Below are 25,572 nucleotides of genomic sequence, written 5' to 3'. Positions count from 1 at the left end.
GGACACACCTGGGGTCATCTGGACACACCTGGGGTCACCTGGGACACACCTGGGGCCACCTGGACACACCTGGGGTCACCTGGACACACCTGGGGTCACCTGGGCTCCCATCTGGACACACCTGGGGCTACCTGGACACACCTGGGGTCCCACCCGGGCTCCCACCTGGACACACCTGGGGTCACCTGGGCTCCCATCTGGACACACCTGGGGCCACCTGGACACACCTGGGGTCCCACCCGGGCTCCCATCTGGACACACCTGGGGCCACCTGGACACACCTGGGGCCACCTGGACACACCTGGGGTCCCACCCGGGCTCCCACCTGGACACACCTGGGGTCACCTGGGCTCCCACCTGGACACACCTGGGGTCACCTGGACCCACCTGGGCACACCTGGGGTCACCTGGGGTCACCTGGACACACCTGGGGTCACCTGGGGCCACCTGGACCCACCTGGACACACCTGGGGCCACCTGGACACACCTGGGGTCACCTGGGGCCACCTGGACCCACCTGGACACACCTGGGGCCACCTGGGGTCCCACCTGGACACACCTGGGGTCACCCGGGCTCCCAGCGGTCACTCACCCACTCGGTGCAGTTGACCAGGGCGCTGCTGGTGGGCTGCAGGAGGCAGGTGCTGCGGTAGGGGGCGCCGTTGAACCTGGAACGACCCCCCCCCCCCAAAAAAAAAAAACCCCGGAATTCGCCCCGAAATCCCCGGGAATTCCCAGAGGGAACGGGGGGGAAGACCCAGGAACGGGGAAAGCGGCACGGAATTCCCGCCAGGAGAGCCCAGGGGCGGGGGGAAGGGAGGCCGGGGAATGGGGAAAGGAGGCCAAAAATTGGGAAAACTGACCCGAAATTGCCCAGAAATGGCAGACAGGATTACGGGAATGGGGAAAGGAATCAGAGGAACGGGGAAAAGACCCCAAAAAGGTCCCAAAAGTGGGAAAAGACCCCAAAAAAGAAGGGGGATAAAGATCCCAAAAATCTGGAAACTACCCCAAAAATTCCCCCCCAAAACACCCCAAGGAGACACCAGGAATGAGGAAAAGATCCCAAAAGTGAGGAAAGACCCGAAAAAACCCCCCCAAAAGTGGGGGAAAAGACCCAAAAATGGGTGAAAAGATCCCAAAATTCCCCAGGAGCCCCCAACCCCCCAGGAAATGACCCCAAATCCCCCCGAATTCCCGTTTTTCCCCTCTTTTTCCCCCTTTTTTCCAGCCACCAACACCTTGAAACTCCTCCAAACCCCCCCCCAAATTCCCATTTTTTCCCCAAATTCCCATTTTTTTCCCCATTTTTCCCGTTTTTCTGCCCAGACTCACCCCAGCTCCCGGAAGGGCACCTCGAACTCCAGCTCCTCCTTGGTCAGGGCCTCGACCTTCTCGATGAAGTTCTTGAAGGCCGTCTTCAGCTTGTGCCGCATCTCCCGCTCCATCTGGGACCCCAAAATCCCGGGAAAACGCCCCAAAAACCCCGTGGGAACAGGGAATGGCCAAACCCCACGGGATTGAGCAAAAACCCCACGGAAATGGCCCAAAACCCGTGGAAACGGCCCCAAAACCCATGGAAATGGCCCAAAAAACGTCTCCCGCTCCATCTGGGACCCCAAATCCCAGGAAAACGCCCCAAAAACCCCGTGGGAACAGGGAATGGCCAAACGGGGTTGAGCAAAAACCCCACGGAAATGGCCCAAAATCCATGGAAACGGCCCAAAACCCATGGAAATGGCCCAAAAAACGTCTCCCGCTCCATCTGCGACCCCAAATCCCATGAAAATGACCCAAAACCCACAGAAACGACCCAAAACCGTGGAAACGATCCCAAAAGGTCATTGGAAAACCACCGAAAAAATGCTGAAAAACTCAAAAAAAAATCCAAAAAATATCTCAAAGAAACCACCGGGAACGACCCCAAAACCGCCGGGATTGAACCAAAACCGCCGGGAACGACCCAGAAACGTTTGGGAACGTTCTGGAACGGCCCGGAATTCCCGGAGTCGCCCCCAGGTTCCCACCTGCTCGGCGTAGAGGTCGTCGCGGTCGTGCATGTGCTGGTGCTTGCCCAAATCCGTGGTGATCTCCCCCACCTCGGTGTAGAACTGGACGTCCGGTGTGCCGCTTCTTCCCGAACATGATGGCGTTCTGGGTGGAGAAAACGGGAATTCGGGAAAATTCCGGGGGGCTCGGCGCAAAATCCGCAAGTTCCAGCGCGGGAACGCCCGGGATTCAGCACCGAATTCGAGGTTCTGAGCCAAAATCGACAGGTTTGAACTCAGAATTGCGGGTTTTGACCCAGAATCGCCCGGTTTGGACTCACAATTCCAGGTTTCGCAACGTTGGACAAAATTGGCAATTTTTGACCCAACCTGCCATGTTTCGACCCAAAGCCACAAAGTTTCATCCCAAAGCCATGAAGTTTTAACTTAAAACCACCAAGTTTCGCCCAAAACGGAGGAATTTCAACCCAAAACCATGGAATCCGTGGGTGTTACACCCAAAACTGTGGAGTTTGCCCCAAAATCCCAGGATTTCAACCCAAAACTGCCGATTTTTGACCTCAAATCATTGGGTTTGACCCAGCCCAAGAACTGCCCTAAACCCCAAGAAGTTTCACCCCAAAATCTTGGGATTTTTCCCCAAAATCTTGGGGATTTCACCCAAAATTCTATGTTTTGCCCAAAATCTGCGTTTTTCCCCCCAAAAAAACGTTGCCCGGATTGGGCACACCTTGAGGTGGAAGTGCAGCACGATGATCATCTCGCCGTCGCAGGGCTGGAACACGGCGTGCTTGATGTTGTTGTAGAGGATGTCCACCTTGTCCCCCCGCACCGACGTGAAACGGAACCCTGGGCGGCGAAAGGAAACCCCCAAAACCCATGAAAATCACCCCAAAATCCGCGGGAGCCCAACAACCCCCATGGAAACCGTCAAGAAGCTCCAAGAAACCTACAAGAACCAAAAAAAAAAACCCTCTCGAGAAACCTTACATCCATAAAGAGACTCCAAGAAATCCTCAAGAAACACCAGAAGAACCTCGAGGAGCTCCGAAAGAACCTCGAGAAACGCCAAAAAACCTCAAGAACACCCAAAAAAATCTCCAAAAAAACCTTGAGGAACTCCAAAGACACCTTGAGGAAACCCCAAAAAACCTTGTTAAAGCCCCAAAAAACGTTGAGGAACCCCAAAAAACCCTGAGGAACCCCAAAAACCTTGTTAACGCCCCAAAAAACGTTGAGGAACCCCAAAAAACCCTGAGGAACCCCAAAAAACCTTGTTAACGCCCCAAAAAACATTGAGGAACCCCAAAAAACCTAAGGAAGCCCAAAAAACCTTGTTAACGCCCCAAAAAACCCTGAGGAACCCCAAAAAACGTTGAGGAACCCAAAAAACCCTGAGGAACCCCAAAAAACCTTGTTAACGCCCCAAAAAACATTGAGGAACCCCAAAAAACCTAAGGAAGCCCAAAAAACCTTGTTAACGCCCCAAAAAACCCTGAGGAACCCCAAAAAACGTTGAGGAACCCAAAAAACCCTGAGGAACCCCAAAAAACCTTGTTAACGCCCCAAAAAACATTGAGGAACCCCAAAAAACCCTGAGGAACCCCAAAAAACCTTGTTAACGCCCCAAAAAACATTGAGGAACCCCAAAAAACGTTGAGGAACCCAAAAAACCCTGAGGAACCCCAAAAAACCTTGTTAACGCCCCAAAAAACATTGAGGAACCCCAAAAAACCCTGAGGAACCCCAAAAAACCTTGTTAACGCCCCAAAAAACATTGAGGAACCCCAAAAAACCTAAGGAAGCCCAAAAAACCTTGTTAACGCCCCAAAAAACCCTGAGGAACCCCAAAAAACGTTGAGGAACCCAAAAAACCCTGAGGAACCCCAAAAAACCTTGTTAACGCCCCAAAAAACATTGAGGAACCCCAAAAAACCTAAGGAAGCCCAAAAAACCTTGTTAACGCCCCAAAAAACCCTGAGGAACCCCAAAAAACCTTGTTAACGCCCCAAAAAACATTGAGGAACCCCAAAAAACCTAAGGAAGCCCAAAAAACCTTGTTAACGCCCCAAAAAACCCTGAGGAACCCCAAAAAACGTTGAAGAACCCAAAAAACCCTGAGGAACCCCAAAAACCTTGTTAACGCCCCAAAAAACGTTGAGGAACCCCAAAAAACCCTGAGGAACCCCAAAAAACCTTGTTAACGCCCCAAAAAACCCTGAGGAACCCCAAAAAACGTTGAGGAACCCAAAAAACCCTGAGGAACCCCAAAAAACCTTGTTAACGCCCCAAAAAACATTGAGGAACCCCAAAAAACCTAAGGAAGCCCAAAAAACCTTGTTAACGCCCCAAAAAACCCTGAGGAACCCCAAAAAACGTTGAGGACCCAAAAAACCCTGAGGAACCCAAAAAACCTTGTTAACGCCCCAAAAAACATTGAGGAACCCCAAAAAACCCTGAGGAACCCCAAAAAACCTTGTTAACGCCCCAAAAAACCCTGAGAAACCCCAAAAAACGTTGAGGAACCCAAAAAACCCTGAGGAACCCCAAAAAACCTTGTTAACGCCCCAAAAAACGTTGAGGAACCCCAAAAAACGTTGAGGAACCCAAAAAACCCTGAGGAACCCCAAAAAACCTAAGGAAGCCCAAAAAACCTTGTTAACGCCCCAAAAAACCCTGAGGAACCCCAAAAAACGTTGAGGAACCCAAAAAACCCTGAGGAACCCCAAAAAACCTTGTTAACGCCCCAAAAAACATTGAGGAACCCCAAAAAACCCTGAGGAACCCCAAAAAACCTTGTTAACGCCCCAAAAAACCCTGAGGAACCCCAAAAAACGTTGAGGAACCCAAAAAACCCTGAGGAACCCCAAAAAACCTTGTTAACGCCCCAAAAAACGTTGAGGAACCCCAAAAAACGTTGAGGAACCCAAAAAACCCTGAGGAACCCCAAAAAACCTAAGGAAGCCCAAAAAACCTTGTTAACGCCCCAAAAAACCCTGAGGAACCCCAAAAAACGTTGAGGAACCCAAAAAACCCTGAGGAACCCCAAAAAACCTTGTTAACGCCCCAAAAAACATTGAGGAACCCCAAAAAACCCTGAGGAACCCCAAAAAACCTTGTTAACGCCCCAAAAAACCCTGAGGAACCCCAAAAAACGTTGAGGAACCCAAAAAACCCTGAGGAACCCCAAAAAACCTTGTTAACGCCCCAAAAAACATTGAGGAACCCCAAAAAACCCTGAGGAACCCCAAAAAACCTTGTTAACGCCCCAAAAAACCCTGAGGAACCCCAAAAAACGTTGAGGAACCCAAAAAACCCTGAGGAACCCCAAAAAACCTTGTTAACGCCCCAAAAAACATTGAGGAACCCCAAAAAACCCTGAGGAACCCCAAAAAACCTTGTTAACGCCCCAAAAAACGTTGAGGAACCCCAAAAAACGTTGAGGAACCCAAAAAACCCTGAGGAACCCCAAAAAACCTTGTTAACGCCCCAAAAAACATTGAGGAACCCCAAAAAACCCTGAGGAACCCCAAAAAACCTTGTTAACGCCCCAAAAAACGTTGAGGAACCCCAAAAAACGTTGAGGAACCCAAAAAACCCTGAGGAACCCCAAAAAACCTTGTTAACGCCCCAAAAAACATTGAGGAACCCCAAAAAACCTAAGGAACCCCAAAAAACCTTGTTAACGCCCCAAAAAACCCTGAGGAACCCCAAAAAAACGTTGAGGAACCCAAAAAACCCTGAGGAACCCCAAAAAAACCCTCAAGAAACTCCAAAAAAACCCCACAAAACCCCCTAAAGCTTCACCCCCTCCCCAAAACTCCACCCCAAACGCCCCCAAAGCCGCCCAAAATGCCCCAAATTCCCGTCTTTTGGGTCACCGTTGACGTGGGCCTCGAGCGCGCCCTGCATGCGCTTCTGGGCGATGTTGGGGCCGGATGTAGAGGTCCTTCAGCTTGGGGTTGCTGCGGTTGAGGTTGATGACCAGCGAGTCCTGCTTCACGATGCCCTGCGGACGCGGTGACCACTCGGTGAGTGACCAGTGACCACTCGGTGGCCACTCGGTGGCCAACGATCGCTCAACGAGCAACGGTCGCTCAATGAGCGTTTAATGACCGACGACCACCCAATGGCCACTCAACGATCGTTCAGTGACCAGTGGCCATTCAATGGCTACTCACTGACCACTGGGTGACCCCTCAGTGCCTATTCACTGGCCACTCAATGACCACCCAACACCCACTGAGTGACCCCTCAGTGCCTGTTCACTGGCCACTCAATGACCACCCAACACCCACTGAGTGACCCCTCAGTGCCTATTCACTGGCCACTCAATGACCACCCAACACCCACTGAGTGACCCCTCAGTGCCTATTCACTGGCCACTCAATGACCACCCAACACCCACTGAGTGACCCCTCAATGCCTATTCACTGGCCACTCAATGACCACCCAACACCCACTGAGTGACCCCTCAGTGCCTATTCACTGGCCACTCAATGACCACCCAACACCCACTGAGTGACCCCTCAGTGCCTGTTCACTGGCCACTCAATGACCACCCAACACCCACTGAGTGACCCCTCAGTGCCTATTCACTGGCCACTCAATGACCACCCAACACCCACTGAGTGACCCCTCAGTGCCTATTCACTGGCCACTCAATGACCACCCAACACCCACTGAGTGACCCCTCAATGCCTGTTCACTGGCCACTCAATGACCACCCAACACCCACTGAGTGACCCCTCAGTGCCTATTCACTGGCCACTCAATGACCACCCAACACCCACTGAGTGACCCCTCAGTGCCTGTTCACTGGCCACTCAATGACCACCCAACACCCACTGAGTGACCCCTCAGTGCCTATTCACTGGCCACTCAATGACCACCCAACACCCACTGAGTGACCCCTCAATGCCTATTCACTGGCCACTCAATGACCACCCAACACCCACTGAGTGACCCCTCAGTGCCTGTTCACTGGCCACTCAATGACCACCCAACACCCACTGAGTGACCCCTCAATGCCTATTCACTGGCCACTCAATGACCACCCAACACCCACTCAATGAGCCCTTTATGACCATTGAATGGCCACTCAGTGACCACTCTAAAGACCATCCAATGCCCACCCAACTCCCACCCAATGGCCACTCAACGATCGTTCAGTGACCAGTAACCATTCAATGGCTACTCACTGACCACTGAGTGACCCCTCAATGCCTATTCACTGGCCACTCAATGACCACCCAACACCCACTCAATGAGCCCTTTATGACCATTGAATGGCCACTCAGTGACCACTCTTAAGACCATCCAATGGCCACCCAACGACCCCTCTATGACCATTCACTGACCGCTCCACGCCCCCCCATCGTCCACCCAAACACTATTAAATGACCAGTCAATGACCACCCAACACCCACTCAATGACTCCTTTATGACCATTGAATGGCCACTCAGTGACCACTCTAGACCATCCAATGCCCACCCAACTCCCACCCAATGACCCCTCTACGACCATTCACTGACCACGCCCATCGTCCACCCAACAACCACCCCAACACCATTAAATGACCACTCAATGTCCACCCAACACCCACTGACCACCGACTGACCACTCAGCGACCCCTCTAAGACCACCCATCGTCCACCCAACAACAACTCAACCTCCACTCAACGCCCACCCAACGACCGCTCTCCGCCCCCTCGCTGACCCCCCGCTGACCACCAGATGACCACTGCCCACCTCCTTCTCCTTCTCCTCGGCCTCGCGGGTCTTGTAGCGCTTCTGCACCTCCTTGATGATGCGGAAGGCGTTCTGCAGGTTGGACGCCGGCACCGTCGACTCGCCCCGGCGGCTTCAGGTTGGACGCCCGGTACGTTCTGCGGACAAAGCGGCCGCCGTGACCCCGCGGTCACCTGCGAGTGACCGCAGGGGAGGGGCGCGGAGCGGTCACCCACATCTCCTTGACGAAGGTGGCCTCGGGGTTGGGGAAGATGTTGCCCTCGTTGCGGCCCAGGGCGCTGCCCGGGCAGAAGAAGTTGATGCGCAGGTAGGTGTAGTCGCCTTCCACCGACATGCTGATGTTCTGGGGGAGGAGAAAGTTCCGGAAGAACGCGGGGTTGGGAGGCGCGGATTTGGGTGGAAAAACCGGGAATTTGGGGCGGTGCAAGAAGAAGTGAAAAAAATGGGGCGGCGGGACCCCAAAATGAGCTGGAATGGGGCGGTGCGACCCCAAAACCACTGGAAATGAGGTGGTGGCACCCCAAAACCTCCTAAAATGCCAAGTGGGACCCAAAAAAAGCTCTGAAAAAGGTGGTGGGACCCAAAAACCACCTGAAATAGGGTGGTGGGACCCCAAAATCACCTTAAACTCAAGGTGGGACCCAAAACCAGGTCCAGATTCGGTGGTGGGACCCCAAAACTAAGTCCAAGTGTGGTGGAATTCCCAAAAGCACCTGAAATGGGGTAGTGGGACCCCAAACCCAGATTTTCCTCTTTTTCAAAACAACTCGGGGTTTTTTGGAGCGATCTTGGTATTTTTGGGGTCGATTTTGGGCATTTCCCTCGCGATTTTGCCATTTCCATCCCAACTTCGTCGTTTCCCGAGCCGTTCCCACCCCGTTCTCAACCGCTCTGACCCCGGGGCTTTTCCCTGTTGTTTTTGGGGCGCTTTCCCCGGATTTTGGGGCTCGCCCCACCTTGATGGTGGCGATGTGGAAGGGCGTGGCGATGCCGAAGACGGGCATGATGACGCTCTCGTACTTCTTGTCGATGTAGATCTTCATCTCCCGCACGTGCGGCTCCTTGGGCAGCAGCGCCGCGCTCTTGTAGGACACGTTCGACTTCCGCGCCCTGAGCAGGGCAAGAAAACAGGATTTTGGGGAAAAAAAGCAGGATTTTGGGGAAAAAAAGCGTGACTTTGGGAAAAAAAGTGTGATTTTGGGGCGTTTTGGGGAGTTTGGGGGGGAACTTGGAAGGGGGATTTAGGGTGGGTGGGCGGCTCCTTGGCCACGCTCTTTTAGGATGCGTTTGAATTCCACACTCTCAAATGCGGTAAAAAATTGGGATTTTGGGGAAAAATGGAGTGGGTGGTGGGATTTGGGGTGGGAATTGGGAACTGGGGCAGGAATCAGAAACTGGAGCCCGAATTAAGGCAAATCAGCTCGGAATTGGGACGACGGGGCAGAAACGGCGCTGGGAGCGGGGAATGCGGGACGGGAAACGGGGCGAATCCCGGTACTTTTGGGTCTGCTGCTCCCCGCGCTGCTCCGTCAGGCGCCGCCGCGCATCCTCGTTCAGCTGCGTGGCCAACTCCTTCTGGTGCGCCCGGCGCTTCTCCTCGGCCGTCAGCTCGTTCTGGGGGGCACCGAGGGGTCAGGGCGTGGCCGGAGAGCGGCCGGAGAGCGGCCGGAGAGCGGTCAGGGTGTGGTCAGGGGGAGGGGACCCACCCGCGTGCGCTCGGTCAGGAGGGCGGCGCGGGAGCTGCGGCCCAAGAGGTCCTCGGCCGCGTCCTTGTCCGGCTCCTCCTCTTCCTCATCTTCATTCTGGGTGGAAAAACGGGGAATTCGTGAGGCAAAACTCCCACCTTGAAGTCCCGAAACCCACCCGAAATTCCCAGAGAATCCAATGAGAAAGCCCCGGATTCCATCCTGAGCAGCTTCCCCTGCAGGGCAGGAAAGCCCCCTCAGAAAACTCCCCCCCGAAATGAAACAAAACCCCCCAAATTTTACAGAAAATTCCACCCAAATCGGCTTTTTCCAGTCACCTCTGAAGCTTTTTCCTGAAAAGCCCCGATTTGGGCCCAAATCCTGTGCTCACCTTGAGGAAAATTCCGACGTTTTTCACCTTTTTCTTGACGGACGTGAGGACCACGGCGGGACCGTCCTGTAGGGGGCAGTAAGGGGCCAGGGAGAGACACGATTGGTTGAGGGAATGGGAAAGGAGAACGTGATTGGCTGGCGAGATGGGAAGGGAGAACGTGATTGGCTGAGGGGAAGGAGGCCACGATTGGCCAAGAGGAGCGAAGGCGTGATTGGCCAAAGGAACCGAGAGACGCCATTGGCTAACGGGCGAAGAAGAAAAGCCGGGATTGGTCGGTGTCGGGTTAGGCCCCTGTGATTGGTCAGCCGCAGAGCAGGGACCTCTGTGATTGGCTGGCTGTGGCCCCGCCCACCTCGTCCACCATGACGGTGTCGCCGATGAAGAGCGCGTACGTCCGCTCCTCCGGCCGCTTCCCCTCCTTGTTGGGCAGCTCTGAGAGCCCCACGTTGATGCTGAAAACCATCCCTGGATCGAGCGCAAAAAACGGGATTTTGGTAAAAAATACAGAACTAAAAAATTCCCGGGAAAAAGGGGTTTGGGGGAAGTTTGGCAAGTGGGGGTGGGGGAGGGTTTGTTAGGGTGGGTTGTGGCAGGAAAAGTATTTGAGGGAGTAAAAGAGGGATTTTAGGAGGAAAAAGGGAAATTTGAGAGAAAAATTGTGGTTTTGTGGGAAAATGATGGATTTGGGGACAAAAATGATGATTTTAAATGACAAAACTACGGGTATTGAAGCAGAAAACGCGATTTTGATGCAAACAACAAAAATTTTGTAAAGAAATGATGGTTCTGAGGGAAAAGAAATTGTGACCTTCTGGGGGAAAAGGACAATTGATGGGGAAAAGGATTTTGGGATGAAAACAAAAATTTTAGGTGAAAAAAATCACAGCGTTAGAGAAAAAAAACGCTGATTCTGGGGCGGAAGAGGCGGATTTTGGGGCGGAAAAGGGGGATTTTCTGCCTCTCACCCTTCTTGAGGCGCTGCTGGTTTTTGCTGTTGATGACCAGGGAACCCTCGCGGAACTCGATGCCCATCGCGAACCTGGAAGCCCCGGGTGACCCCAAAATGACCACCGTGACCCCTCAATGACCCCAAACTGACCACCGTGACCCCTCAACAACCCCAAACTGACCACCATGACCCCTCAACGACCCCCAAAATGACCACCGTGACCCCTCAATGACCCCAAACTGACCACCGTGACCCCTCAACAACCCAAACTGACCACCATGACCCCTCAACGACCCCAAAATGACCACCGTGACCCCTCAACGACCCCAAACTGACCACCGTGACCCCTCAACGACCCCAAACTGACCACCATGACCCCTCAACGACCCCAAAATGACCACCGTGACCCCTCAACGACCCCAAACTGACCACCGTGACCCCTCAACGACCCCAAACTGACCACCGTGACCCCTCAACGACCCCAAACTGACCACCGTGACCCCTCAACAACCCCAAACTGGCCACCGTGACCCCTCAACAACCCCAAACTGACCACCATGACCCCTCAACGACCCCAAAATGACCACCGTGACCCCTCAATGACCCCAAACTGACCACCGTGACCCCTCAACAACCCCAAACTGACCACCGTGACCCCTCAACGACCCCAAAATGACCACCGTGACCCCTCAACGACCCCAAACTGACCACCGTGACCCCTCAACGACCCCAAACTGACCACCGTGACCCCTCAACGACCCCAAACTGACCACCGTGACCCCTCAACGACCCCAAACTGACCACCGTGACCCCTCAACAACCCCAAACTGGCCACCATGACCCCTCAACGACCCCAAACTGACCACCGTGACCCCTCAACAACCCAAACTGGCCACCGTGACCCCTCAACGACCCCAAAATGACCACCGTGACCCCTCAACGACCCCAAACTGACCACCGTGACCCCTCAACAACCCCAAACTGGCCACCATGACCCCTCAACGACCCCAAACTGACCACCGTGACCCCTCAATGACCCCAAACTGACCACCGTGACCCCTCAACGACCCCAAACTGACCACCGTGACCCCTCAACAACCCCAAACTGACCACCGTGACCCCTCAACGACCCCAAAATGACCACCGTGACCCCTCAACAACCCCAAAATGACCACGGTGACCCCTCAACAACCCCAAAATGACCACGGTGACCCCTCAAAAAACCCCAAACTGACCACCGTGACCCCTCAACGACCCCAAACTGACCACCGTGACCCCTCAACGACCCCAAAGCTTCCCCTCAACGACCCCAAGCCTTAATGACCTCGATGACCGCGCAACGACCCCAAACCTCCCCCAGTGACCCCCCAGACCCCAAAATCCCCAGTTCTCACCCCAAATTCTTGGTGATCTTGCCAGCAGCTCCGGCCGCTGCTTCTTGACCACGTCCATCGACGGCGGCGTAGACGTCGCAGAGCTTCGCGCCTGGGGCGGTCACTCGGGGTCACTCAGGATCAGTGGAGGGGATTGGGGTCATTGGGGGGTGGGAGTCACTCAGTGGTCACTGGGGGGGTCATTGCGGGGTCACTGGGGGGGTGACCGGGGGATTGTTACGGGGTCACTCAGCGGTCAGTCCCGGGTGGACCGTTACGGGGTCACCCCGTGGCCACTCGGCGGTCACTCGGGCTCGCTGACCGCGCAGCAGGAAGCCGTAGCGGCCATCGGGGGATCGGTGGGGTCAGCGACAGGCGGACAGCTCAGGGGTTACCACGGGGTGCCAGTGGTCACTCAGTGGTCACTGAGTGGTCACTCGGGGGTCACTCGGGCTCACTGACCGTGCCGCAGCTCGCGGATCAGCACGTCCTGCAGGCCCAGCAGGAAGCCGTAGTGGTCCTGCATGTCCTGCGGCGGGGTCCACCATGAGGGTCCGCACCAGGTTGGAGCAGTAGGATTTGTAGCGGATGCCCATGGAGCAGGTGATGGCCCCGAAGTGCATGTGGCTCTTGTCGCTGCGGGAAACGGGGTGAGAAACGGGGGAATCGGGGAAAACGAGCAAAAAACGGGGGGGTGAGAGGAAAAAATCCTTATAAAGAGGGGTTTGGGGATAAAAGAAAGGGGAAGGGCGGAGGTAGAAGGGGGAGAACAGCCCCAAATCCGATTTCGGGATGGAAATCCGAATTTTGGGATGGCAAAGGCCAAGTTTGGGGTGAAAACCCCCAATTTTGGTTTTAGAAGATCAGTTTTTGGATGAAACAAAATATTTGGGGTGAAATCCTAACGTTGTGTTAACAAAGGCTAATTTTTGGGCAGAAATCCCAACTTCAGGGCAGAAAAGGGCTCATTCTGGGTGTGAAACACGACTTTTGCGGCACAAAACCTCCATTTTCAGCCCCAAACCCCCAATTTTGGCGCAAAAACTGATTCCCCCCCCCCCCCCCCCCGCCCCAGAAAAAGGGCTAATTCCAGTTGGGATTTTGGGAATTCTGGGAATTCCAGGATTGCCCTCACCTGACCACGCTGAACTTGAGGTTGTAGTTGCCGCCGCTCTGGATGATGGGGGGGTAGCACATCTCCACGGCCGAGGGGTCAGCTCCGGCCAGGTACTTCTTCTCCTCGATGGCCTTCTCCACCGCCTCGGCCAGCTTGCTGTGGCGCACCTTCTGCAGGGCGTGACGTCACAGTGATGTCACGGTGATGTCACGATGACATCACCGGAGCGCGCGGAACGGGGGATGGGCATCGCTCACAGAAATTCGGTCCCAAAACGGCCGTTTTTTTGGAGCAAGTCGACCTCAAAACAGCCATTTTTCGGACAAGGTTGATCTCCAAGTACCCCTTTTTGGGCCAAATTGACCCCCAAACACTGATTTTAGTGCCAAATTGCCCTGAAAACGCTGGGATTTGGATAAAACGGATTATTTGCACCTAACGTGCCCTCAAACCTCCAACTTCCGGCCCATTTCTGTCCCATCCCCGCCCCGACACGGCCGATCCCCGCCCCGACCTCGTCGGCGTCGACGATTTCCATGACGCGCTCCTTGAAGAACTTGGTGAAGACCTCGGACGTGATGGCGGCCGCCTTGCGCATCAGCTGCAGCTCCACGTCCTCCTTGGCCGCCATGGCCCTGGGCCACGGCCGCGCTGACGTCCACCTGCGGTCAGCGGGACGGGCGTGGGGCTGGGGGCCGGCCAAGCCAGCCCAGCTCCAACTCTTCCCACCCAACTTTGACCCTTCCAACCCCGGCGCCTCCAGCCCGTCCAAGCCAACCTTCTCGAAGCCCTCCTTGCTCAGGGCATCGTTCCAGCTCTTCATGAACTCCCCCGGGAATTTGTCCTTGGAGAAGACCCCGAGGCGCCGCCCGCCCCGGCTGCTCTTGAGGGCCTCGATGAGCTTCTCAAAGTTGGCCTTGTTGCTCTCGTTCTGTGGGGAAGGACGGACGGATGGTGGGGCCGTGGAGGAGCGGGGCGGCCACGCCCATCCCCGGGTTCCCAACGCAACTCCAACTCATCCAACCCCAACTCATCCAACCCAACTCCACTCATCCAACCCAGCTCCAACCCATCCAACCCAACTCCAACCCATCCAACCCAACTCCAACTCATCCAACCAACTCATCCAACCCAACTCCAACTCATCCAAGCCAGCTCCAACCCATCCAACCCAGCTCCAACCCATCCAACCCAACTCATCCAACCCAACTCCAACTCATCCAACCCAGCTTTGACCAATCCAACCCAACTCCAACCCATCCAACCCAACTCCAACTCATCCAACCCAACTCCAACTCATCCAACCCAACTCATCCAACCCAACTCCAACTCATCCAACCCAGCTCCAACCCATCCAACCCAACTCCAACCCATCCAACCCAACTCCAACTCATCCAACCCAACTCATCCAACCCAACTCCAACTCATCCAACCCAGCTCCAACCCATCCAACCCAACTCCAACCCATCCAACCCAACTCCAACTCATCCAACCCAGCTCCAACCCATCCAACCCAACTCATCCAACCCAACTCCAACCCATCCAACCCAACTCCAACTCATCCAACCCAGCTCCAACCCATCCAACCCAACTCCAACCCATCCAACCCAACTCCAACTCATCCAACCCAGCTCCAACCCATCCAACCCAACTCATCCAACCCAACTCCAACCCATCCAACCCAACTCCAACTCATCCAACCCAGCTCCAACCCATCCAACCCAGCTCCAACCCATCCAACCCAACTCATCCAACCCAGCTCCAACCCATCCAACCCAACTCCAACTCATCCAACCCAGCTCCAACCCATCCAACCCAGCTCCAACCCATCCAACCCAACTCCAACTCATCCAACCCAACTCATCCAACCCAACTCCAACTCATCCAACCCAACTCCAACTCATCCAACCCAACTCCAACTCATCCAACCCAACTCCAACTCATCCAACCCAGCTTTGACCAATCCAACCCAACTCCAACTCATCCAACCCAACTCCAACCCTTCCGACCCAGCTTTGACCAATCCAACCCAAACCCAACCCCCCTCAGGGATACACAAAGACCCCCCAAGGCCCCCTCAAGACCCCAAAGTGACCCCCAAGGACCCTCTAAACCAAGCAAGGACCCCCCCAAGATGACCCCAAATGACCAACCCCAAGCCCAACTGGAACCCCCTCAAGCCCAGCCCTAACCCTCAAAGCGACCCCATAAGGACGCCCTAAACCCCAGAACGACCCCAAACCTGACCCCAAATCCCCTCCTGAGCCCCCACCTTCTCTCGGACCAGCAGAGTGACCGCCGGGAGCCCGTTGGCCCCCTCGCCGCCCTTCCCTTGGGCCACCTGCTTGAGGAACTCGACCTTCTTGCGGCTGGCCAGGAACAGGACGCGCTCCTCGCAGAACAGCATCACCGTGTCGGTCAGCTCGTACCCGAACAGCCACGTCTGCGGGGAAACCGGCGTGGGAGCGGGGAGAACCCCAAAAGGGAGCAGGGAAAACCTCAAAAGGGAGTGGGGAGAACCCCAAAAGGGAGCAGGGAAAACCCCAAAAGGGAGCGGGGAAACCCCAAATGGGAGCAGGAAAAACCCCAAAAGGGAGTGGAAAAAACCCCAAAAGGGAGCAGGGAAAACCCCAAATGGGAGCAGGGAAAAGCCCAAAAGGGAGTGGGGAGAACCCCAAAAGGGAGCAGGGAAAACCCCAAAAGGGAGCGGGGAAAACCCCAAATGGGAGCAGGAAAAACCCCAAAAGGGAGTGGAAAAAACCCCAAAAGGGAGCAGGGAAAACCCCAAATGGGAGCAGGGAAAAGCCCAAAAGGGAGCAGGGAGAACCCCAAAAGGGGAGCAGGGAAAACCCCAAAAGGGAGCGGGGAAAACCCCAAATGGGAGCAGGAAAAACCCCAAAAGGGAGTGGAAAAAACCCCAAATGGGAGCAGGAAAAACCCAAAAGGGAGTGGAAAAAACCCCAAATGGGAGCAGGAAAAACCCCAAAAGGGAGTGGAAAAAACCCCAAAAGGGAGCAGGGAAAACCCCAAATGGGAGCAGGGAAAAGCCCAAAAGGGAGTGGGGAGAACCCCAAAAGGGAGCAGGGAAAACCCCAAAAGGGAGCAGGGAGAACCCCAAATGGGAGCGGAAAAAACCCCAAAAGGGAGCGAGGAAAACCCCAAAAGGGAGCGGGGAGAACCCCAAAAGGGAGCAGGGAGAACCCCAAAAGGGAGCGGGGAGAACCCCAAAAGGGAGCGGGGAGAACCCCAAAAGGGAGCAGGAAGAATCCCAAAAGGGAGCGGGGAGAACCCCAAAAGGGAGCGGGGAGAACCCCAAAAGGGAGCGGGAAAAAACACCAAAAGGGAGTGAGGAAAACCCCAAAAGGGAGTGCGGAGAACCCCAAAAGGGAGCAGGAAAAACCCCAAAAGGGAGCGGGGACAACTGGGGAAAAAACGGGGAAAACCAGGGAAAAAACGGGGAAAAAATGGGGGAAAAATGGGGGATTGGGAGGAAAAAAAACCCAAAATGAAACGGGGAAAACCCCAGAAAAGAGCAGGGAAAAGCCCAGGAATAAAAGGAAAATCCGAGAAGCGCGGGCGATCCGCTAAAAATGACGAGAATTCCACCAAAAACAGAAGGAAAAGCCCCAGAATCGTGGGGGGTCCCCCTAAAAACGAGGGAGCGCAGCGAAAAAACGGTGGGAACCCCACTGAAAACGTGGAAATTCAGCTAAAAAGAGGAGAATCTTTCTCCAAAGTGGAATTCCTGCAAAAATTACGGCAATAAATGAAAAAGTTTACGAGAACCCCCGAAAAAATTACGGGAACGTTTTAAGAAACGAGGAGACCCTAAAAAAAATACTGGAAACCGTCTCAAAATGACAAAAACTCCATAAAACGCGACGGGAACCCACCTAAAAAGCATCGGGAAAGCCCCGAACGGTGAAAACCTCCTTTAAAAATGGTAGGGATTCCCTAAAAAAAGCAACGGGAATCCCCACCCCCCCCCCCCCCCCAGAATTAAAGGGGATTTTGGGATCCCGGCCCAGGGATTTTGGGGTGCTCCTGAGGGATTTTGGGGCGCCCTCACCTGCAGCGCCGTGGATTTGGCGTAGACGATCTCCTCGTCCACCCCCACGGCCACCACGACGGCATCGACGGCCCCGAACCTCGTCCTCCCCTTTCTGGGGGGGCAGGGCAGGCTCAGCCCCCCCCTCAAAAGGAGCCTTTCCCAAACGAGCCCCGATTCCCGCCCAGAAATCCCGGCAATGTCCCCAAACTGCCCCAAATTCCACTTAAAGCCCCTCAAATTCCACTTAAACCCCCCCAAATTCCACTTAACGCCCCCCAAATTCCACTTAAAGCCCCCCCCAATTCACCTCAACCCCCCCAATTCAACCCGAATCCCCCCAATTCAACTCGAATCCCTCAAATTCACCTCAAATCCCCCCAAATTCACCTCAACCCCCCCAAATTCCACTTAAAGCCCCCCGAAATTCCACTGAAAGCCCCCCCAAATTCAACTCAACCCCCCCAAATTCCACTGAAAGCCCCCCAAATTCAACTCGAATCCCCAACTCGAATCCCCCAAATTCAACTCAACCCCCCCAAATTCCACTGAAAGCCCCCCCCAAATTCAACTCGAATGGCCCAAATTCAACTCAACCCCCTCAAATTCCACTTAAGCCCCCCCAAATTCCACTTAAAGCCCCCCAAATTTAACTCAACCCCCCCAAATTCCACTTAAAGCCCCCCCAAATTCACCTCAACCCCCCCCAATTCAACTCGAATCCCCCAATTCAACTCGACTCCCTCAAATTCACCTCAAATCCCCCCAAATTCCACTGAAAGCCCCCCCAAATTCCACTGAAAGCCCCCCAAATTTAACTCAACCCCCCCAAATTCCACTTAAAGCCCCCCCAAATTCAACTCGAATCCCTCAAATTCAACTCAAACCCCCCAAATTCAACTCAAACCCCCCAAAATTCAACTCGATATCCCCCCAAATTCACCCCAACCCCCCAAATTCACCTCAAGCCCCCAAATTCAACTCGAATCCCCCCAATTTAACTCAAATCCCCCCAAATTCAACTCGAATCCCTCAAATTCAACTTGAATCCCCCCAAATTCACCTCAAATCCCCCAAATTCACCTCAAATCCCCCCAAATTCAACGCAAATCCCGCCCAATTCAACTCAAATCCCCCCCAAATTCAACTTGAATCCCTCAAATTCAACTCGAATCCCCCCAATTCACCTCAACCCCCCCAAATTCAACTCAAATCCCCCAAATTCAACTCGAATCCCTCAAATTCAACTCAAACCCCCCAAATTCAACGCAAATCCCTCAAATTCAACTCAAATCCCGCCCAATTCACTTCAACCCCCCCAAATTCACCTCAACCCCCCCAAATTCCACTTAAAGCCCCCCAAATTTAACTCGAATCCCCCCAATTCAACTCAACCCCCCCAAATTCAATTCAAACCCCTCAAATTCACCTCAAATCCCCCCAAATTCACCCCAACCCCCCCAAATTCACCTCAAGCCCCCCAAATTCAATTCGAATCCCCCCAATTTAACTCAAATCCTCCCAAATTCACCTCAACCCCCCAAATTCAACTCAAATCCCCCCCAAATTCAACTCAAACCCCCCAAATTCAACTCAAATCCCCCCAAATTCACCCCACCCCCCCCAAATTCACCTCAAGCCCCCCAAAATTCAACTCGAATCCCTCAAATTCAACTCAAATCCCCCCAAATTCACCTCAACCTCCCCAAATTCATCTCAACCCCCCAAATTTCACCTCAACCCCCCCAAATTCAACTCAAATCCCCCCAAATTCAACTCAAATCCCTCAAACTCAACCTCAACCCCCTCAAACTCACCTCAAACCCCCCCCCCCCCAAAATCTCCCTCAGGCCCCTCCCCCACTCCATCCCCACCCCTCCCCCACCCCAAGCTCCCCCATCCCGCCCCCCCGCGCCCCTCCCCCACCCCGATCCCCCTCACAACCCCCCCCCCCCCCCACCCCCGCCCCTCCCCCACCTGCCAGCTCGCGTAGAGCCGCCGCAGCCGCCGCGAAAAGGCCTCGCGGTCCAGGCTGAGCGCCATGAGGGGGGCCCAGTCGGGGCGAGCGGCCCCCCGGCACCCTCTGGGCTCGTCCGGGACCCCCCCCCGACGGGACCCCCCCCCGGGACCCCCCGAGTCGCCGCCGCCGCCGCCGCCGCCGCCTCCTCCTCCTCCCGCGCCGCGGCGTCCCCCCGGAAGTGCGGCCTGAGGGGAACTTCCGCTTCCGGGGCAGCGGGAAAAGGGCGGGACGGGAGGGCTGGGGGGGGGGGTGCGCGTCACGTGACGGGGGAGAGGCGGGAAAAGGGAGCTGAGGGGCCGCGGTCACGTGACGGGGGAGAGGCGGGAAAAGGGAGCTGAGGGGCCGCGGTCACGTGACGGGGAGAGGCGGGAACTAAGGGGGGGGGGGGGGGTTTCCCTCAGGTCGGTTTCTCCTGAGGGGAAAAACGAGAAATGGAGGGAGGAGGGAAAACGGGAAATGCCGGGGGGGGGGGGGGGGTGAAACGGTAAAACCGGGGAAGAAGCGGTTCCTTTGTCACGTGACGGGGGGAGGCGGGAAACGGGAGCGGAAGGGGCGCGGTCACGTGATAGAGGAACGGAAGGGGGGAGTCGCGCGGTTCCCGCGTCACGTGATCGGGGAGAGGCGGGGAAACGGGGGGCTGAGGGCGCCGCTGTCACGTGACGGGGAGAGGAGCGGGAAAGTCGTGAGGGGGAGAAGCGGGAAACGCGGGAGGGGGAGAGGGAGGGAAGCGCAGGATTTACGTGGAGGAAAGAAGAGGGAGACGGAGGGAAGAGAGAAGCGGGAAATGGCGGGGGGGAAAGCGGCTCCTTCCTGGCGTGACGGGGGAAGCGGGAAAAGGGAGCTGAGGGGGCCGGCGTCACGTGATGCGGGAATGCAGGAAAAGGGAGGGAAATGGCGCCGCGCCTGCATCACGTGATGGGGGAAGAGGCGGGAAAACCGTGCGGGTGGAGGGGGGGACATGATCACGTGACAGGGGAGAGAGGCGGGAAAGCTGTGAGGGGACGTCATCACGTGACCAGAAGAGGCGGGAAAATCGTGAGGGGGGGGAGCTCGGCAGGCGCCCCCTGGTGGTGAGAGAGGGGAATGCGTGTGTGGGGATCCTTAATTACCAGAGGTGCTTAATTAAAGGAGTTTGTTATGGCGAGGGACGAATCAAAGACGGTAAATAAGAACCTCAATTAGCAATCAATTAGGGGAAAACCACTCGCAGCGCTCGCTCCGTTTCCAAACCTTTTATTAAAAAAAAACCCCCCGCCAGGCCCCTCCCATCCCGCCAGCCCCAGCCCGATGGACCCCGCCCCTTTTGGCCCCACCCCGCTTAGCCCCGCCCCCCGCCCCGCCCCCCTTATGACACAGAGACATTTTACATATTTATATAAATATGGGGAGGGGGGCGTGGCCCCAGCAGGAAAAGGGGCGGGGATTAATCCGAGTCGGAAGTGGGCGGCAACATGGGGTCGGCCAGCAGGGGGCAGCACCCACTTCCTGCTTCCGCTTCCTCTTCTGGCCGGAAGCGCGGGGGCGGGGCCAAGGAAGGCGAGGCCACGCCCCCTCCGCCGCTGGCCCCGCCCCCATCAGCGCCACCATCTTGGAAAGATCCAAACCTGAGGGGGGGGAGGGGAGGAACTGGGGGGGGGGGGGGGGGGGGAGACAAAAGTGATTAATGAGGGGTGGGGCTTAAATGGGCGTGGTCAGCACAAGCCACGCCCCAAACCCCAAAATGAGACATAAAATAGTTAAAACCGCCCCAAAATCATTAAAAAACAGCCCAAATCTTAGGCTGTGCCCACCCCTCAAAAGGAGTGGGAAGGGCCAGGACACCCCTGAATGAAATTAGGGGGATCCAGCCCCTCCCCCACCCCAATTTCAGGGGACTTTGGGGATTTTCGGGAGCTCCCAAAGTACCTTTTTCCGGTGCCACTTTTCCCGTCGCTGCTCCATGAACTGGAGAGGAAGGAGAAGAGGATTTGGGGGCTTTTTTTTGTGACTTCAAGAGGTTTTGGGGGTGGATTCAGCAGTTTTGGGGCAAATTCCGGGGATTTCGGGGCTCACCGGCAGCAGCCTGGGGTCGGCAAATTCGGGGGCGTCGCCGCGGGGGGGGGGAGGGGCCACCATGACGTTCTCGGGGTCCCCCCCGGGGTCTCGGAGCCCCTCGAGGCAGCGCAGCTCCAGCTTTGGGGAGAAAAACGCCGATTCCGGGAAAAAATGCCAAAAATCAGGAAAAAAAACCCCAAATCGTGTTAAAAAACCCCACAAATTCGGGGTGAAAATGGCAGCACCCCAAAATCTTGAGAGATATTGAGGCTCTGAACCCACCAGGGGCTCCCCCAAAAATTCCCACCCCCAAATTTGGCTGCAAAACCCCAAAAAACCTGATGGGAAACTCCCCAATTTTGGTGCAAAACCCGATAGGAAACCCCAAATTTTCTCAGTTCCCCCCCCAAATCCTGGCATTTAAAGCCCAAAATTTCATCAGGGCGGGCTCCGAACTCCTTAAAAATCCAGGTGCGACCTGGAATTCCCCAAAACCGGGGTTTTTAGCCCCAAAACGCCCCCTCACCTCCACCAGTTTCTTGCTGTTCTTTTTTTGGGGCGGGGGGTCCCCGCGCGGCCCCGTTGGGGCCCAGCCGGTGCTTCTGGAAGGTCAACTTCAGCCCCTCCTCCTGCGGGAAACGCCGCGGAATTGGGGCAGAATCCGGCAGAACCGGGAAAAACCCGGCGCGGGGGGGGAGGGGCCGGTTCTCATCGCGGGCGGGAGTTTTGGGTGGAAAAAGGCCGGATTTGGGCACTCACGTCTTTGATCTGGACGGTGAACTCCTTGTCCTGGTGGCGCCCGCGGGGGGAGGGGAAGGGGGGAGGGGCCTGCGGAGGGGGCGGGGGAGGGGCGGGCTCGGGGAACCCCCCCGGGACCCCCCCGAAATCCTCGTGGAGGGGGGGGAGGGGCGGCCCCTCCCCCGCCGTCAGCACCGCCCGGCAGATCAGGTCCAGCCTCCGGATCAGCGCCCGGTCCTGGGGCGAAAAACGGCGGTTTTGGGAAAATCCGGGAGTTCTGCCGGCCCGGAACCTCCATCCCCCCAAATTTTGGGGTTTTTGGGGTTTTTTTTTCTTTTTTTTGGGGTGATTTCTGTACCTTGGGCCAGTAGAGGAGATTTCGGGGCGCGGGGTGGGGGAGGGGCGGTTTGGGGGAGCCGCTCTCGCCCGAGGGGGGAGGGGAATCCTCGTCCTCCCCCCCCTCCTCCTCCACCTCTTCCTCCTCCTCCTCCTCATCCTCATCCTCCAGAGGCTCCGGCCCTGCACGAGGGGGACCCCAAAAACGCTCTGAACCCCCCCAAAAAATCTCCCCCTCCCTGGATTTTGGGGTTTTCCCCGTCCAATCCCCGCCTCTCCCAAACTTCGGGGGATTTTCCGCTTTCCCTCCGTTTTTCCGGCCCCAATTTGGGCTCTTCTCCCTCCAAATCTCCCCCAAAAGCTCCCTCGGAATCCCACACGTTTGGGATCCCCTTTTAAAACCCCAAAATTTGGGATTCTCCTCCCCTTTTTCCACCTTTCTCTCTCGTGTCCTTCCTCCTCCTCCTCCTCCTCCTCCCCCCAAATCTGAGCTTCTTTCCCCTTTTTTCCCATTTTTCCCCCCAAAACTCACCCCCTTCCTCTTCCTCTTCCTCCCCCCAAATTCGAGCTCCTTTCCCCCTTTTTTCCCTGTTTTCTCCCCAAAATTTGGAATCCCTTTTTCCCCCCAAATCCCCATTTTTCCCCCCAAAACTCACCTCCCTCCTTCCTCATTTTCCCCCCCAAATCTCAGCTCCTTTCCCCCCCTTTTTACCCTTTTCCCCCCCAAAACTCAGCATTTTTTTCCCCCAAATCCCCATTTTTCCCCCCAAAACTCGCCTCCTTCCTCCTCCTCCTCCTCCCCCCAAATTCGAGCTCCTTTCTCCCTTTTTGCCTGTTTTTCCCCCAAAATTTGGGATCTCCTTTTTCCCCCCAAATCCCTGTTTCCCCGCCCCAAAAAACTCACCTCCTTCCTCCTCCTCCCCAAATCTCAGCTCCTTTCCCCCCTTTTTTACCCTTTTCCCCCCCAAAACTCAGCATTTTTTTCCCCCAAACCCCCATTTTTCCCGCCAAAACTCACCCCCTTCCTCTTCCTCCCCCCAAATTCGAGCTCCTTTCCCCCTTTTTCCTGTTTTCCCCCCAAATCCCTGTTTTTCCCCCAAAAACTCATCTCCTTCCTCCTCTTCCTCCTCCTCCTCCCCCCCAAATTCGAACTCCTTTCCTCCTTTTCCCCGTTTTTCCCCCAAAATTTAGGATCCCCTTTTTCCCCCCAAATCCCCGTTTTTCCCCCCAAAACTCACCTCCTTCCTCCTCCTTCCTCCTCCTCCTCGCTCTCCTCCTCCTCCCCCCAAATTCAAGCTCCTTTCTCCTTTTTCCTGTTTTTCCCCCAAAATTTGGGATCCCTTTTTCCCCCAAATCCCCATTTTTCTCCCCAAAACTCACCTCCCTCCTTCCTCCTCCTCCTCCCCCCAAATTCAAGCTCCTTTCCCCCTTTTCCCGTTTTTCCCCCAAAACTTGGAATCCCCTTTTCCCCCCCAAATCCCCGTTTCCCCCCACCCCCAAAACTCACCTCCTTCCTCTTCCTCCTCCTCCCCCCAAATTCGAGCTCCATTCCCCCTTTTTTCCCTGTTCTTCCCCCAAAACTTGGAATCCCCTTTTCCCCCCAAATCCCAATTTGGGATCCCCTTTTTCCCCACAAATCCCTGTTTTTCCCCCAAAACCTCACCTCTTTCCTCCTCCTCCTCGCTCTCCTCCTTCCTCCTCCCCCCAAATTCGGAGCTCCTTTCCCCTTTTTTTCCCCGTTTTTCCCCCAAAATTTAGAATCCCCTTTTTCCCCCCCAAATCCGTTTTTCCCCCCAAATCTCACCTCCTTCCTCCTCCTCCTCCCAAATCTCAGCTCCTTTCCCCCTTTTTTTACCCTTTTCCCCCCCAAAAACTCAGCATTTTTTTCCCCCAAACCCCCATTTTTCCCCCCAAACCTCACCTCCTTCCTCCTCCTCCTCCTCCTCGCTCTCCTCCTCCTCCTCCTCCTCCTCCTCCTCCTCCTCCTCCTCCTCCCTCTCCGCCGTCCCCTCCCGTCCGTCGCCGTCCCCGCTGCCGGGAGGCGCCGGCTCGGCGCCGCGGCCGCCGGGGGTGATGCCGCCGCGGAGCAGCGCCCCGCGCAGGCCGTGCCGCGCCGCCGCGCGCAGCAGCTCGGCGTCGTGCACGCCCCGCAGCCACCAGGGCGGCAGCGGCGGCGCCGGCGGCGGCACCCGCGCCAGCAGCGAGCCCAGCGCCGGGTGCGGCAGCACGCGCTCCCGCAGGCAGCGCAGCAGCGCCAGGCGGCGCAGGCAGCGCAGGGCCAGCGCCGGGGACACGGCCAGGGGCGGCGGGGACAGCGGCGGCGGCACTGAGAGGGAGAGAGATGGGGAAATCGGTTAAAAACGGGGAAAGAACGGGTTAAAAATGGGAAAAATGGGGTAGGAATGGGTTAAAAATGGGTTAAGAATGGGAGAAATGGGGGGTTTGGGACAGCGGTGCCGGGGACACGGCCAGGGGCGGCGGGGACAGCGGCGGCGGCACTGAGAGGGAGAGAGAGATGGGGGAATTGGTTAAAAATGGGTTAAAAATGGGAAAAATGGAGTAGAAATGGGTTAAAAATGGGAAAAATGAGGGTTTGGGACAGCGGCAGTGGGGACACGGCCAGGGGTGGTGGGGACAGCGGCGGCGGCACTGAGAGAGAGAGAAATGGGGGAATTGGTTAAAAATGGGTTAAAAATGGGAAAAATGGGGTAGGAATGGGTTAAAAATGGGTTAAGAATGGGAGAAATGGGGGTTTGGGACAGCGGCAGTGGGGACACGGCCAGGGGCGGCGGGGACAGCGGCGGTGGCACTGAGAGAGAGAGAGAAATGGGGGAATTGGTTAAAAATGGGTTAAAAATGGGAAAAATGGGTTAAAAATGGGTTAAAAATGGGAAAAATGGGGGTTTGGGACAGCGGTGCCGGGGACACGGCCAGGGGCGGCGGGGACAGCGGCGGCGGCACTGAGAGAGAGAGAGAGATGGGGGAATTGGTTAAAAATGGGTTAAAAATGGGAAAAATGGAGTAGAAATGGGTTAAAAATGGGAAAAATGGGGGTTTGGGACAGCGGCAGTGGGGACACGGCCAGGGGCGGCGGGGACAGCGGCGGCGGCACTGAGA

At 55.8% G+C, this 25,572-nt stretch overlaps 2 protein-coding genes across 2 annotated transcripts in view; both read right to left on the bottom strand.

Moving 5' to 3' along the window:
- Positions 1-545: 545 nt before the first annotated feature.
- On the bottom strand, positions 546-19,444 carry SUPT16H (SPT16 homolog, facilitates chromatin remodeling subunit; the record flags this gene model as incomplete). The annotated part of the gene is given in 28 exon segments (XM_048290404.1): positions 546-668; positions 1,336-1,448; positions 2,028-2,120; positions 2,122-2,154; positions 2,740-2,858; positions 5,891-5,942; positions 5,944-6,018; positions 7,762-7,866; positions 7,868-7,898; positions 7,977-8,104; positions 8,718-8,871; positions 9,260-9,375; positions 9,468-9,563; positions 9,838-9,903; positions 10,193-10,305; positions 10,806-10,879; positions 12,184-12,205; positions 12,208-12,241; positions 12,243-12,274; positions 12,625-12,694; positions 12,696-12,798; positions 13,298-13,449; positions 13,794-13,913; positions 13,915-13,941; positions 14,058-14,210; positions 15,552-15,722; positions 17,349-17,442; positions 19,305-19,444. Coding segments are annotated over 28 exon segments (2,589 nt in total), but the record flags the coding sequence as incomplete, so codon positions are not given.
- Positions 19,445-20,697: 1,253 nt separating this feature from the next.
- CHD8 (chromodomain helicase DNA binding protein 8) overlaps positions 20,698-25,572 on the bottom strand; it is a 50,364-nt gene continuing 45,489 nt past the window's right edge. The window contains 7 exon segments of the mRNA XM_048290403.1: positions 20,698-20,973; positions 21,253-21,291; positions 21,400-21,519; positions 21,908-22,010; positions 22,141-22,356; positions 22,478-22,926; positions 24,479-24,781. Of these exon segments, the coding sequence (XP_048146360.1) occupies positions 20,771-20,973; positions 21,253-21,291; positions 21,400-21,519; positions 21,908-22,010; positions 22,141-22,356; positions 22,478-22,926; positions 24,479-24,781 (1,433 nt within the window). The 3' untranslated portion in view covers positions 20,698-20,770.

This window comes from Corvus hawaiiensis, chromosome 40 (genome assembly GCF_020740725.1).
Source record: "Corvus hawaiiensis isolate bCorHaw1 chromosome 40, bCorHaw1.pri.cur, whole genome shotgun sequence".
Classification (NCBI taxonomy): Eukaryota; Metazoa; Chordata; class Aves; order Passeriformes; family Corvidae; genus Corvus; species Corvus hawaiiensis.
This window is presented reverse-complemented; position numbering and strand designations above follow the sequence as displayed.